At 39.4% G+C, this 16,711-nt stretch overlaps 1 protein-coding gene across 1 annotated transcript in view; it reads right to left on the reverse strand.

Annotated features, from left to right (window-relative positions):
* The window catches only part of CNTNAP2 (contactin associated protein like 2), a 2,081,195-nt gene that overhangs the window by 99,858 nt on the left and 1,964,626 nt on the right, over positions 1-16,711 (reverse strand). The window contains exon 20 of the mRNA XM_030203705.1: positions 16,435-16,528. Coding sequence (XP_030059565.1) covers positions 16,435-16,528 — 94 coding nt within the window. The remainder of the gene's footprint in view (positions 1-16,434; positions 16,529-16,711) is intronic.

Raw genomic sequence — 16,711 nt, forward strand, 5'->3', positions numbered from 1 at the left:
CTGGGACAGTGTTTCTTAACCAAGACCTTGAGGCACATTTACTTCCATCAGGTTTTCAGGATATCCACAATGAATATGCATGAGATAGATTTACATACCAAGGAGGCAGTGCATGCAAATCTATCTCATGCATATTCATTGTGGATATCTTGAAAACCTGATGGGACTAGGTGTGCCTCAAGGACTGAGTTGAAAGCACCGCTCTGGGGAATATTCTACCCATGGCAGTCAGTGGCTTTAAAAACATTGACAGACCTGGACATTCAATGTCAAGCCATGGGCACTGATCATCTAAGATCCAAAGTAATGTGGGTACCAGCAAATATTCAGTGCCAGTACTCACATACCTAACCAGGCAAAGATAGGACTGCTATTTGTGTGGTCATCTGCCTGAATATGGTCAGTCCCCACATATCTGCCAACTCCATCCTGACTCCACCCCCTTGATTGACCCACCTATGCTAGGAAATGAAGGGTGTTTGTGTTAATATGATTGAGATGTTATGTTATATTTGCATACTTAGATATAGTCCAATTCATTCAAATTTGTCTCACCTATCATAATGTTTTTAAGTGGGTTACATAAAAACATCCATAAAACTAAACATATTTACATTTAAACAAAACACAAAATCAAATACAATCAATTAAATTAGAGTAAAGTGATGTGGTTGCCATGTTAGTCCATCTTTAAAGGTAATAAATAGAAATAAAACAAAACAGAGAAAAGAAAATAAGATGAAACCTTTTTTCTTGGACTAACAATACATTTTTTGATTAGCTTTCAAAGGTAACCCTTAGGTTCTAAAAATTATTTCAATTACCAAAACAACTTTTATCTAAAGAAGTCAGCACATATAGTTCTCTGAATCTGATCTTTCATCAAAAGATTGGCATAAATTAAAATTCCCAACTATTTTACCTTAGAACACAGATTGACTTTATTAGTGTAATCCCCCATTGAATGGGGATAACTGAGAAAGTAAATTCCTTAGACGTCCCTGGGTGGGAAGCCCAGCCCGAGGGGAGTAATTTTGAAATAAAATGCAGAGATAGTGCCCTGGAACCGAAGAGTGATGGGGAGGACATTGGAAGGAGATAAGAAGGAGTGTTTGCTCTTTAGAGGGGTCTTTGGTTGCCTGCAGGTTTAAGATGTCTGCACTGTCCCCTGCCATTGACCTGGAGGAGGGAAAGGGGGATCCTGGAAAGCACAACGATTGTTTGGCTGTAAGAGGCCGGTTGAGGCTCCATAAAGTGGCAACCAGGAGTGGAGTGTGCTACAGGTGGGTAGAGGAAGGTCCAGCCCAGGAGCAGGGGATCGGAGCTAGGGAAAGCTTGTCCCAGGACCAGGGTGGATCCAGAGTGGGGACACCGCTGGAGGAGGGCCAGGCTATGGGGGTCTAGGCTTGATACAGAGAAGTTATACTGTGAGGAGCAGGGCAGCCTTTGAAAATAAAATCTCTCTACAAGATTTGCAAGGACAGGAGCCTTGTGAATTTGTATATAGCCCCTGAAAGAAAATGCCCCTGTAAATATACCTGAGGAGAATAGTAGAAAAGGTGCTCCCTCTGGGAATAACAGAAGTCTGGGACTGAGTTGTGCTGGAGTTTATTACCTGACTGTGAAGATGGTTAAAGTTAAAAGTCTGCCTGTTGCAGAGGTTGCAATAAAAGTTAATTTTGTTATTAAACCCTTCGGAGTGCTGGGTGGTTCCTGGACTAAAGGGCTGAGTGGAACCCAGAACTGGAAAAGTGTCTTCCAAACCCCTGGATCGCTATTCTGGACCATTGATAAACTCCCATGTTTGACTACATGTGTGCTGGAACTGATGAGTGAAGGGAGATTGGCCCTGAATGGGGAGCTAAAATGAAGATCTGTTTTGTGGCCCTGGGCCAGAGCAAGCACACGGGTGAGACCCAGGTTACATTAGCATCAATCATGATCTACAAGGGCCAAGCCTGAGATTATTTCCATGTGTAACTATAGCTTCTGTTCTCCCAAAATGTATGGTCATACCATAGGCGCCCGGTATAAGAGGCTTGTCAGGCTAAGCCTCCCCTGCTGTGCTCTGAGAGGTTTAAATTGTTGATTTACCTCCATCCTCACAGCAGGAGCTGCAGTGAAAGCCCTCTAGCCTTGTCCAGTTGTAGAAATTGGTTTATGGGAGAGCGGGGGGGGGGGGGGGGGGGGGTTGGCTGTGTTGCCAGGGAGATATTTAACGAGGATGACTTCCTGACCTGCATTGAGAACAGATAGCAGCAGAATCGGACAACCAGACAACAAAGGTAGAAAAGATCATTTTATTTTCATTATAGTGATTGGAATATGTCCACTTTGAGAATCAGGTGCTCAACATTAAACGTTTATATTTATTTACTTATTTATGGCATTTTATCCCGCATTAAACATGAATTAGGGTGTTTTGTGGCTCTACATGAGAATTGTGATGATATGATCCCTTGTTTCATATTGTTGACAGTCTGCATTTTCCGTATGGGTGTTATATTGGTGTATTAGGTTCTGCCCAGTGTAATATTTATGGTACAGTAAGGTTCTGAATGTGTTTTTGCACAAAGTTGTGCACAGTGTTTTGCAGTTGAGTGATTGTGCTTAGAATATGCTTTCAGCAACCACTTTATTCTTTGACATATGATACATATCTAATATCTAAATTTAATAAAAGGTATTAATTGTGACTTTTATTTTTATTTATTTATTTTTTTCTGTGTGTTATCAGACAATTATGGATTTAAGCTCCACTCCTGGCCCCACCCCTAACCCCACCCCCTTTAGCCTCCCCAAACAGTTGGACCACCGACCACCTATGGGTCATACCATTAGCACAAAGAGGGGCATAATCGAACGCGAACGCCTATCTCCATGGGCATCTATCTCCGAGAATGGGTACGTGAAGGGGTGGGACAGACCGTATTTTCGAAAAAGATGGGTCGTCCATCTTATTTTTCGATAATACGGTTTGTGCCAGGCAAATGCCTAGGATTTGTGTGGATTTGAGCTGGGCGGTATCATTTTTCAGCGATAATGGAAACCGAAGACGCCCAGCTCAAAAACGAACAAATCCAAGGCATTTGGTCGTGGGAGGGGCCAGGATTTGTAGTGCACTGGTCCCCCTCACATGCCAGGACACCAACCGGGCACCCTAGGGGGCACTTGTAACAATTAAAAAAAAAGTTAACTACTTCTGAAGTCCATAGCTCCCTTCCCTTAGGTGCTGAGCCCCCCAAATCCCCCCCAAAACCCACTGCCCACAACTCTACACCATTACCATAGCACGTATGACTGAAGGGGGCACCTAGATGTGGGTACAGTGGGTTTTGGGGGCGGTTTGGAGCGCTCCCATTTACCAGCACAAGTGCAACAGGTAGGGGGGGGGATGGGCCTGGGTCCACCTGGCTGAAGTCCACTGCACCCACTAACAAATGCTCCAGGGACCTGCATACTGTTGTGATGGAGCTGGGTATAGCATTTGAGGCTGGCATACAGGCTGGAAACAAAAGTTTTTAAAGGTCTTTTTTTGTGGTGGGAGTGGGTTAGTGACCACTGGGGGAGTCAGGGGAGGTTATCCCCGATTCCCTCCGGTGGTCATCTGGTCATTTAGGGCACTTTTTTGGGACTTGTTTGTGAAAAAAAAGGGTCCAAAAAAAAAGTGCCCTAAATTCTCGTTAAAAATGGCTATTTTTTCCATTATCGGCGAAAGCCACCCATTTCTGTTTGGCCGTTAACCAAGTCCCAGTCCCGCCTTCACCACGCCTCCAACACGCCCCCGTCAACTTTGTCTGTTTCTGCGACGGAGTGCAGTTGAAGACGCCCAAAATCGGCTTTAGATTATACCGATTTGGGCGCCCACGGGAGAAAGACACCCATCTCCTGATTTGGGTCGAAATATGGGTGCCCATCACTTTCAATTATAAGGCGGAAAGTCAATCATTAATCTGGAAGAAACCAGAAATTAATCTGGTAGAATAAAATCCCTCTTTAACTAAAAAATGAATGAAAAATAAAATATCATCTGCACATATCCTAATAAATCCTAAAAACAATATCTAATTCATAGAGCAATTTACATAACGGGGTAAGATATATATTAAACAGATCTGTGGGGAACTTCATGAGGTGTCTCAAACTAATACCAATATATCTCTTGTGTATGGCTATATCCCCACTACTGGGTCCAATGTGGTTCTTAACAATGACACAAAAGTACAGCATCACAAAATTAACATAAGTTTCCACCAATATCTAAAATTCAAAACCTCATTTAAAAGTAATCATTATCAAATAAAAAAGTCTTAAGCTTTTTACAAAAAGCAAGATAGCTCGACTCTAATCTAATACCCAAAGGATTCTATTTAGAAATTGCAAAGGAAGAAAAGATAGAACTAGCCATCTTAGAAAATCTCACCCCTCTAGTACCTAGAGGACAAAGAACCTTCAAGTACCTTAACCTGGAGGAAGATCTAGAGACAGGTGCACAGATTAAGTTGGTCACCAGTTCTGATGTAAGCCCATAAATAGCTAGAAAATTCATACAAACAGACTTAAACAATATTCTCTTGTGAACCGAAAGCCAATGCAATTTAGTCATGTAAGGGATCTTTTACAAAGTGTCAGTAAGCCCAACGTGGGCTTACTGAATGCTAAATCGAGACTACCGCTGGCCTAACGTGGAAAAAGAAAACCTCCTGAAATGGCTTGCACAGCAGTAACCTGGCAGTAATCGGGCATCGTCGTACGCTGCCCAGTTACCACCAGGTTCCTGTGGGATCCCTTATCGCCACCTCAGTTGATGGCAGTAGGGCTTCCCGCTGTATGGGCATGTGGTAAGTGTTCTCTTACCACACGGCCATGTTTGTCTGGGGGCTTCTTACCTGCTGCGGTAAAAAGGGCCCTGGCGTGTGGGACAAATGGCCCCCGTTGCTAGCGCAGGGCCCTTTTTCCCGCAGCTTGGTAAAAGGACCCCATAATGAGAAATACTATCAAATATTTAAAGCCAAAAATCAGTCTAGCTGAAAAAAGAACATTGCAATAATCAAGTTGTGTCAATACTAGCATCTGAACTAATAGCCTAAAAGTTGATTGATCAAAAAACTGTCTTGCCAATCTTAATTGTTTCAGCTTGAACACTGCTTTTTTTGGTTGAAAGGTTAACTATGAACCAAGGAACACTCCCTAAATCTTTAGCTTTATCTTCAACTGGCAATACCTTATCCACGGACAATATAAGTTGTTTAGCTGTTACAGTTCCAGGGCTTCTAAACCAAAGCACCTTGGTTATACTTGAATTCAGTTTTGAGATATTTGTCAAGGCCCAATGCTGGACTCTGTTCATGGAAGACAATACCCTGGCAACAAAATTTTTCAACTCGTCAAATTACAGGTAGGACCATTAGTATATCGTCTGCATAGGACAGCAATAACAGCAGATTCCAGTTGAAGTTTTCCCAAGGAAGCCATGTAGAGGGTGAATAATAGTGGTCATAAGGGAGAACATTGTGGAACAATCAGAAACAATAGCATCAAATGGCACCTGCTGCTATCTCTTTTCCAAGTATGCCTAAAACCATATTAAAAGCCATTCCTGCAATACTAATCGGTGCTAATTGGGTATTAAAATTTGTGGAATGAATGAATTAAAGAATGCTGATATAAAAATAAATAGAAATGATGATTTACAAATCTCTAGGGGGTATGTTTACTAAGGTGTGTTAGCGTTTTTAACACACCTGTAAATTTAAGGCGCGCTAAACACTAACGCGCCTATACATTTCTATGGGTATGTTAGTGTTTAACATGCATAAACCATTTACGTGCATTAAAAACGCTAACGTGCCCATAGCGCCACTTAGTAAACATAGGTATAGATCCTTCAAAGTATATTTCATTGACGAAATGGTCAATCCAATTGAGTAAAATGTAAGAATACAATAAGTAATAAATGGATCATAGATATACAGCAAAACATGAAATTAAAATTCAATTAAAATATAAAATTCATAAAAATATAAACATGGCTACACATTTAAATATTCCACTTTGTATGAGCCATAGTAAGAGGAAGCGTTCTAATTCTGCTCTCCAGCTATTATTAAGGGTGTTTCTGTAGACATGGCATTTCTATGTACAGAATTGGAAGTGTAGGATTTCTATTGTACTTCCGTCCTTTTCTGTATAGTCTGGAGTTAATGATAGAACCTAGATCTCACTCCTTTACTAGGACTGAATGAATGATGCTATCAAATAGTTCTAATAGCTTTAGTGGAGTGGTTGTATTTGGCTGTGACTCACTGTCATCCTCCTGCAGATATAAGAAAATTAGTTACTGGATGCTCCAGGCAGTGGGGAACAGCTACCCTGAATGTTAATTTTTATTTTTTGTTTCTAGTTGAAAGGATGCCTGTGTCATTCTGTCTTTATTTTACTAAGAGGTCCTTTTGCTAAGGTGCACTGAAAAATGGCCCGTGGTCGTGTAGGCGCGTGTTTTGGGTGCTCGCAGATCCATTTTTCATCGCGCCTGCAAGAAATGCCTTTTAAAATTTTTGCCAAAAATGGACATGCAGCAAAATAAAAATTGGTGCGTGTCCATTTTGAGTGAGACCTAACTGCCAGCCATTGAGCTAGCAGTAGGTCTCACGCGCTAACCAGGCAGTAATGACCTATGTGTGTCAAATGCCACTTGGCATGCATAGGAGACGTGTGCCAGAAAATAAAAATTATTTTTTGGACGCAAGTATCGGACGCGAGCCAAAAATGAAATTACTGCAAGACCCACGCGGTAGCCGAGTGGTAACTCCAAATTGGCATGCATTGGGCACACATAGATGCTTATGCAGCTTAGTAAAAGGGCCCCTAGGAGAGGGAAGAGGATGGAGTGTCCATTATGATAAGCTTTTTTCTTCTCCTAAGCATATTCTTAACTTGCAGGAATGTAATGGAGTTATCTGTAGAAACTCTGAAAATTTTGGAATAAAACCGACTTTTTTTTTCCTATTTCTTCCTTGATCTGTGGGATAGATTTAAGCTTGGAGAAAAAAGGCTTACAGCTTCTGGCCCTACACAGTATGAAGGACTGGGGGAAGGGTAATTGTATGAGCAAATATTTAGTGATAATTTAAGGATGCCATTTTGCAGTGTCAAGCATAGTTTAGTAGCTTGATGCAGGGGATTGTTGGATTATTTGTAGTAAATAATTAGCAGATTTTAGTACACACAGCTTCAGCTTTAGAAATGTTAATTTCTTTCTTCATCTCTCTCTCATTCACCCCTGAATAATTCACTGCTGAGTCACTTTAAAGTTGAAGTAACAAAACATCTGTTTACTCACAGTTTGTAGTTAGATTATAATCAGAAAGGCTTATATATACATATTACTATACATTTGTATTATCAGCTCCTTCCATGTGCTTAGATGGTAATGGATGCTCACACCACCATAGATCCTCTCAGGTTAGGAGAGATCATGAGCTCCATGTGCTCCATGTGCTGCATCTGCTGTGTCTAACCCCCACAGGAAGTTGCATAGCTATGTGACCTCTCTAAGTAATTCACATCAGAGGTCACAGAGTAATCACAGAGAAATAATAGGTGACAGGCAATGCATGTAAAAATACAATACATTCCAACAAACCCCTTCTCATGCATAACTGTCATGCAATTATTTATTCATACAAAGTCCAAGCTTTATACGCAGATTCACAAAATGTTCTCTGGGTAACGGTTTGGTCATGATGTCAGCTGTCATCTCACTGGTGTGACAATAGTGTAGACTGATGACCCCTTCTTTCGCCAACTCTCGCACGTTGTGGTATTTCGTTGCGATGTGCTTGGTGCGTGACTGAACCTTGTCATTCTGTGACAGTCGGATGCAGCTCTGATTATCTTCCATTATCTGGATTGGTCTCTGTTCAGCTATTCCAAAATCCAGCAAAAGTTTTTCAATCCACATCAGTTCTCTGCACGCTTCCGATGCGGCCACATATTCAGCTTCTGTAGAAGACAAACTCACAATACTTTGTTTATGACTGGCCCATGAAATTTGTACATTTCCATACATAAACACATATCCACTTGTGGATTTATAGTCAGAATGATCCCCTGCCCAATCTGAATCACAGTAACATATTAGTTTTGGATTACTATTGGCTGAAATCTTTAATTTACAATCAATGGTACCCTTTAAATACCTTACCATCCTTTTAACTGCAGTCCAATCTGATTTGGTAGGTGAGCTGACCCTTCTGCTCAAAATTCCTACTGCATTTGCTATATCAGCCCTGTATGTGGTAGCTAGATATAAAAGCTTACCTATGGCTGATCTATATTGGATGTTATCTGGTAAAGGTTCTCTTACTGTTTCATCCTTCAGAAAATCAGTGATCATGGGAGTGCTTACAACTTGGGCATCTTGCATACCTAAACTTTCAATAAGCTCATTTATTTTCTGCTTCTGGCTTAGAAGATAAGAACCATCATTTTGTTTCTCAATTTCTATACCAAGATAGTATGACACATTACCAAGTTCTTTTATCTCAACATTGAGGTTTAAATATTTTACAATGTCCTTGTACTCTTGCTCACTTTTGCTTGCAATGAGCAGATCATCAACAAAAGCTAAAATGTATGCATATTGTCCATTTCTGCACCTAGTGTACAAGCATTTGTCTGCTTCACCTTGCTTAAATCCTAAATTTGTCAATATTTCATGCAATTTGTCATTCCAACATTTTGCACTTTGCTTTAATCCATAAAGACCTTTGTTTAATTTACACACTAGCTGTCTTTGTTTTGTATTTATGAAACCTGTTGGTTGTTCCATGTACAAGTCTTCAGTTATATCTCCGTGAAGAAACGCTGTTTTCACATCAATGTGGTTGACTTGCATGCCTTTTGAGACTGCAATGCTCAGAAGTGTTCTGATTGTCGTGTGTTTCACTACAGGTGCAAACACTTCATCAAAATCTTCTCCATAATTTTGAAGATATCCCTTTGCCACTAATCTGGCTTTATACCTTTCCACTTTTCCTTGTGCATTCCTTTTTAACTTGAATACCCATTTGCATCCTATAGCTTTCTTGCCAGGAGGTAATTTTGTAAGAATCCAAGTATTATTTTTATCCAATGCATCAATTTCTTCTTGTGCAGCTTTATGCCATTCAGCAGCTTCTTCTGCTGGCATTTTCTCAATCTCATCCCATGTTAAGGGCTCTTGAGCTTCTGCTGACTTTGTTAGGTAAGACAGTCTTGGGGGTGGAACACCTTTGTTTTCCCTGGATGAGCGTCTGACAACAGGTTGGTCTGACCTTTCCGCATCCTCTAAATCTGAGAGTTCTTCTCCAATTGATTCCCCTTCTCCAACTGTACTGTCTTCTTCAATGATCCTTTCTGTGTCTGCTTCCTCTGCCTGTTCCTCGTTAGATACAGATGAGTTGCTTTCAGACATCTGCCTTGGTATGGCATTTATATACACTGGCATGTCTATTATGGTTCTAGTTTCATATTCTGGATGATAAGGCTCATCTGGGATAATCCAGCCTTTATCAACCCTTTTGTTTTCATCAAAATATGTAACATGTCTTATGCCAACAATGCCAGTTTTCAGATTCAAAATTCTATATCCTTTGTGTCCTGGAGTATAGCCAACTAAAATGCCCCTTTCTGTTGTGGAATCCAGCTTATGCCTTCTTTGCTTTGGTACATGAGCATATGCTGTACTTCCAAATGTTCTTATGTGTGACAGGTTTGGCTTCCTACCATGCCATGTCTCATGTGGTGTGCGCTCAGCGCCTTTAGTTGGCATTCTGTTTTGTAGGTACACTGCTGTGAGAATGGCTTCCCCCCATAGTCTTTTAGGGAGATTGCTATCTGACAGCATACATCTGGTCATTTCCACAAGTGACCTAAATTTTCTCTCTGCAACAGAATTTTGTTCTGGTGTATAAGCTACTGTTGTGATATGTTGAATGCCTTCTTGTTCTAGAAATGTGCGCATGCTTTGTGAAGTGAACTCACCACCATTGTCGGTCTTAAGAACCTTTGGTTTTCTTTCAAATTTATTGCTCACCATGGCTACGTATTTCTTCAGCATGTCTGTGACTTGACTTTTCTCTTTCAGCAAATAGGCCACACAATATCTAGAGAAATCATCCAAGAATATTAGCACAAATCTGTTATTTCCCAATGATGGGATATTAAACGGTCCACATAAGTCACTGTGTATTAAGTCCAGCACTTTATTACTCCTATTTCCTGTGTATGCAGGAAATGAGGGTCTCACACCTTTTTGAGTAACACAGTCTATGCATTTCTCCATTTTACCAGCATCTGCACTTATCTGAATGCCTGTGGCTAGTTGCCTACTGTAAAGATCCTGGATCACCTTAAAATCACGATGTCCCAGGCGGCGGTGCCAGATTTCCAGACTACATTTACCATCATTCTTCCTTACTTGCGCCATATGTGAGGCTTCACCTGAAATGCTCAGTTTATAAACATCATTATGCATAAAAGCTTCAGCATACACTTCATCATTTTTAGAGATTGTGCACTTACTGTTTTCAAAATGAATCACAAATCCCTTCTTATCTAATGTAGATACACTAAGCATATTACAAACTGCTTGGGGAATATACAAGACATCACTTACAGGAATTTCTTTAACTTCATTAGACACTTTGCATTTTAAGAATCCAATACCTTTTGCTTGGATCTTAGCAGTCCCTGCGTTTGCAGTTTTAAGAATTCCTTCTTCTGGACACATTTCCTGAAAGAAATCCTTACAATTGGTTAAATGGCATGTGCTCCCTGAATCCAAAATCCAAGTACTTTCATTTGAATTATTATTTACCATAGTCAAAGATTTTTCTGCCATTAGAAAACCCTTGTGTTTATCTTTGTCCTTCATACATTTCCTGGTTTGAAAATTCTTTAGTTCCATTGGCTTAGGTGAGCTAGAGGGAGTGTTTTGTGTTTCCTTACACCATTTAGATACATGTCCCTCCTTTCCACATGAGTAGCAAATCAGCTTGCCCTTGGGTGGAGTTTTCCCATAGCTCCGCCTTCCTCTGTTCTTTGCCAAGAAATTTGTTTCATTTCTCTCTGACTGACTTTGAGAACACATCTCCTCAGAATCATTTATTATGCATTCCTGCCTTAGTTTTGATGTTGCCTGTTCAAAAGATTGCCCTTCAATGGCCTCATTTACAGACCTAAAAACATCAAACTTCTTTGATAGTGAGGTAAAAAGAAATGCTCTTTTCAATGCATCACACATGGGAATTCCAGAAAGTTCTAGCTTTTGAAATGAAGACATAAGATGCATAATGTGATCATTACATTTACTTTTATCCCTTAATTTGGTTTCATTCAACTCTGCCAACCAAATTGGTTGCTGCTTTGCATATGTAGTTGCATACATAGTTCTCAGTTTATATAAAATGTCCTTTGGTGTATCTTTTCCCTCCACTAATATGGCTTGTTTCTCTGAGAGAGCTTCCAAAAGCATGCACTTCACATAATAGTTTGCATTGTCCCATTCAGCCATATTTTCAGCTGTTCTGTCTTGGTCTAAGCATATATTTAATCTTTTTGCTCGAAGGAGACATATGAATCTTAGTTCCCACTGCTGATAATTAAACTCAGTTAATTTAGGCACCTTGAGAGAGTAGAACAATGGTGAATTTCTTCCCTCAGCCATTTTCTTAGCCTTCTGTCTGCTGTGTGGGGGGAGAGAGAGACAGACTGAATCTTTCCTTTAAAACTTAAGAGAAAAATGTGGCCTTTTTTTCTGCCTGGTAATATTTCTCTTCTTTTTCAATTCCTGGGCCCTGGGCCCATAACCCTTTTGTTGGATTATTTGTAGTAAATAATTAGCAGATTTTAGTACACACAGCTTCAGCTTTAGAAATGTTAATTTCTTTCTTCATCTCTCTCTCATTCACCCCTGAATAATTCACTGCTGAGTCACTTTAAAGTTGAAGTAACAAAACATCTGTTTACTCACAGTTTGTAGTTAGATTATAATCAGAAAGGCTTATATATACATATTACTATACATTTGTATTATCAGCTCCTTCCATGTGCTTAGATGGTAATGGATGCTCACACCACCATAGATCCTCTCAGGTTAGGAGAGATCATGAGCTCCATGTGCTCCATGTGCTGCATCTGCTGTGTCTAACCCCCACAGGAAGTTGCATAGCTATGTGACCTCTCTAAGTAATTCACATCAGAGGTCACAGAGTAATCACAGAGAAATAATAGGTGACAGGCAATGCATGTAAAAATACAATACATTCCAACAGGGATTCCTTCCTGCAATGACTACTTGTTCAGGAGACACAGGGAACTGTTGGTTGTTTACATGGACCACACCAACTAGTCACCATGCCAGCTAAATATGAATGACCTGTGGCAATACCTGAGAGGGCAAATCCCAAAGGATGAGACAGCAATAGAACATAGATATAGAGCATAATGGGGGGGGGGGGGGGGGGAGGGGGAATGTAGCTGTAGCTTTCTGTAATGTTGCTAAGGTTATAATGTGAATTCTTGCATGACTGTGATGTATTTGTGAAACTTTGGCACTTTGAACAGGCACCTAAAGCAATACATTTCCCAATAACAGCGTGGGTACCGACTGCATCCCACAGTGACTGTTAGCATCAGGTCAGTGCTCCCTTATTGTGCTGTGAATCAGAGCATGCGATTATGCGCTGCAGAAAACAGCACAATACATTTTCAGAGAAAACAAATATGCCCTGAACAAACCTCCGATCATTTTTTTCTTTTGATTATGCGAGCAAATTTAGTTGCTCCTTTATGGTACAATCACTATAGTGATTCAATAGAAAATAGACATGGCAAAGTAAGCAGTCTCATTAAATATGAGAGCCATCTGCCATATTATTTGGGGAGTGAAATGTAAAGTGTTCTGAGCCCTCCTTCTTCCACAAAATTAGAAAAGAAGAGAGGGTGCTGATTTGTCCTTTCTCAGTTTGCATTTTTCTATTTTAAATATCTCAGTCACTCCCCTTCCTCTCCCTTGTTGCCTGTGAATTTGTTACTACAAAGGGTTCATCATTAAGTGGCCGCAGCACCATGAAAAAAACATATGTGATTAGTGATGGGTGAAACAAGGGTAGTACACAAAATTACTGAAAAGGAACAGCAGATTCCAATCGCAAACTCAATAAGAACTATACTACTGAACTTTGTAAACCACAGTAGGTCCACACAATGTAGAAATTAAAGGGTTGATAAAACTCCAACCAATCAGAAAAAAAGTGTTCCACTCAATTATTTGATTCAAACTGCAGGGCATCGCAGTGTCCAGGTGCTAAATCCATCATTGCTCTCTGCCTCAATTTCTTCCGGATATCCCCATACATAAGGTCAGCTGTAATTGATGAATCACCACTCAGGGCAAATGTTCAAATATATGCACCTGCTCCACACAAGGTCTAGCCAAAGGTTCTTCTAATTTCTAGTGAACAAATGGATTTCTTTTATGTTAGAATATTGTTATATGTTATTTGTTTTTTTAAAATATTATTATATGTCATTTATATTTTTAAAGATGTAAACTGTTCTGATTTGCTAGGAAGTAAAGGTATAGAAAATAAATAAATAAACGATAAATGATAAACGATAAAATAGTCTCAGCATCTTCTAACCTTTGGCTAAACCTTGTGTGGAGCAGGTGCATAAGATTTGTGAGGTGTAGTGATTGATCACCAGGAGGTGGTAAGTGCTCCTGCATTAACTCTATGCAGGTACCACATGCTAATGACAACTGCAATAAAATATATTTTAACCCCCTCCCCTCAAAAAGTGTTGGAATTAAATCCAACAGACAGTTCATGATCCTCCCCCAGCATCCACAAACAGACAGGAAGAAGCACAAACCATCTTCAGGTTCAGCTGCCTTGGAGTCTTACAATGGATCCCCCCTTCTGGTCAGGGTGAATTGGGGCTACCTAGCAATCCACCCCCTAGGAATTCCACAAGGCCCTGTGGAGGGAATATCCCCCCTTGGGTCCAATAGAGGCCTTACTTCTCTTCTACAACCTTATTAACAAGGAATATCCATATTCTAACTTGTCTATTCAAATCTTATATTAATGAGTTCTTTTAATTGTAAAACTTGAAAATCAATCTTCCATAATGGACCCTGATACGGGCCTTGTTTCGGCGCACAGCGTCTGCATCAGGGTTAAATGCAATCCAATCTGAGATGGATTTCGTGTGCAGCAACAAAACTTCCTCCTATGTACTTTAGGAGGTAATTGCTTGGCACGGTTCCCTCGTTCTTTGATAAGTGAATCAAATGAGCAAAAACTACAAAAGGTTACAGTAACTGCAGAACACCTCAGCAAGAATGATCTTTAAACAATCTCAGTTTATGCACTTGACTCCTTTACTGACAGCCCTTTATTGGTTATCAATATTTATTGTTTAGATTTTGCTCACACCTTTTTCAGTAGTAGCTCAAGGTCAGTTACACCGGGCATTTCCCTGTCCCTGGAAGACTCACAATCTAAGTTTGTACCTGAGGCAATGGAGGGTTAAGTAACTTGCCCAAGATCACAAGCAGCAGGAGTGGGATTTGAACTGGCAACTTCTGGATGTCAAGACTGGTGCTCTAAGCACTAGGCTTCTCCACAATGTGCACAAGTAGAGTTTAAGTTAGCTTGCCATGTATTTAAAATTCTATATGGCCTGGATCAGTTTATGCAAATGATATAATTATTAGAAATAGGGGTCCTTTAAATAGGGCTATATATCGTTTTTCTCTTAACTTTTCATCATTTAAAAATATATCATCAACAAGGATCTTAAACATGTGAAATAAAATGCACTCAAAAATTATATCAAGGATCTACATGATGGTATATAAAAAAGCATAGTAAATCTAGAAATAAATAACATGTAAAATAAAATGCACTCATAAAAACCATATCAAAGATCTACACCATGATATATATAATAAATTATAAAAAAAACATATTCTAGGTGAGGTATATATATTAATGTTTAGCATATCTGAAAGTTGCATACCCAAAACCTTTGCGTAAACATGATGAAGTGTAAACAGATATGTCGAAATGGGATGCTTTAAAATAGTGATCAACATATCTACTACTACTACTACTACTACTACTTAACACTTCTATAGCGCTACAAGGCATACGCAGAGCTGTACACCATACACATAAAGACAGTCTCTGCTCACAGAGCTCACAATCTAAATAAGACAGGTAACAGACAGAACAACTAAGGAGTAAGGGGAATTAAAGAGGAGGGGATAAAAGGTACAGGTAAATCTAGTACTTAACCAACCTACATTGAGTGTTTTGAAAGATAAATATGGAGACATGTCGTATGAATAATGATAGTAGAGCAAAAAAAAACATAAAAAGAAAAACTTACCACAGTGATAGCGGGGAGAATTGTGTGGAGTAGTTGGGTCTTTTCCAAAGACTATTTCATACAGGTTCCAATTTAATATATCATCGTGTAGATCCTTGATATAATTTCTCTGAGTGCATTTTATTTCACGTTATATATTTGTAGATTTATTATGGGTTCCTTTTACAGTATGCTTTTTTATGGTATATTTTATTTCAAATTCTTATTCATTGTAATGTTTTTTGTAAATGTTATTATGGTACATTTTATTTCAAAATTCTTTTTAGTTGTATTATTTTTTGTAGAATTTTATTTTTTCACTGATTATTGTCAGTATTGTCGGGTCTTTTCCAAAGACTGTTTCATACAGGTTCCAATTTAATAATTAAAGAATTGTGTTCCTCTTTTTAAGGCCCTTGGTGCTGTTTTTTTTGCTGTTTGGACTTTTGCTTGTACTTTGTTCCCTCTCTTTGCTGTATTCTCAGCCACTTCATCATATTACTTCACTATTGTTGAAATTCAAACTCTATATTTTTAATCTAACTGTAAGCCACATTGAACTCGAAATATTTTCGGGATAAAGTGGGATAAAAATGTAATAAATAAAAATAAATAAATGTAGGCACATAAATGCCGACTTACACTAGTGTTTATAATTGCAATTGCCAATATAGAATTTGCGTTTCGCACCCCACATCCTAGCACCTAAATTTTGGTGACCTTTTCAGAATCACCCCCTTACAGCACACTAAAAGAAAATTATATAAAAATGCACACCTGTAATGCTAGTGCTGCTGCTGAACAGCCAGAGTACACTCACTTTTTCTAGAGATTTTCTGTCAGCAGCAATGGAAATCCAACACAGTATCAAAGGGTAAAAATCTGAGCGTAGTTAATAGCAACTAGTGTTCTCAGGATCTCTGATAACTACTGCCAGCTGCATCTCTCCCCACATCTAGCAGCTGTGGCTGTACTGCCTATCTACACCCCCAGAGCTTTGTTGACACTTACCTATAACTCTTCCAAGGAAGAGGGCCTTGGGGGCATTGAACAGGGTGTCAGATGATGCTGGCAAGCTGTATGTTGCTGGAGGATAATGATCCATCTGAGAGATGAAAAAAAAAAGAGAAAAGAAAGCAATATGAATTAGTTTTCAGCAATTTCACAGGTCCCTTGCTGTTTAAGAGCGGAAATCTCAATTTCAAAATATATGTCATTAGTTTTCCGCCATTTGTTTCTGATATAACCTTGCCCTGACTACTTCTTGACCTCTTTTTGAGTAAATTAA

Source organism: Microcaecilia unicolor, chromosome 1 (assembly GCF_901765095.1).
Source record: "Microcaecilia unicolor chromosome 1, aMicUni1.1, whole genome shotgun sequence".
NCBI classification, from domain to species: Eukaryota; Metazoa; Chordata; class Amphibia; order Gymnophiona; family Siphonopidae; genus Microcaecilia; species Microcaecilia unicolor.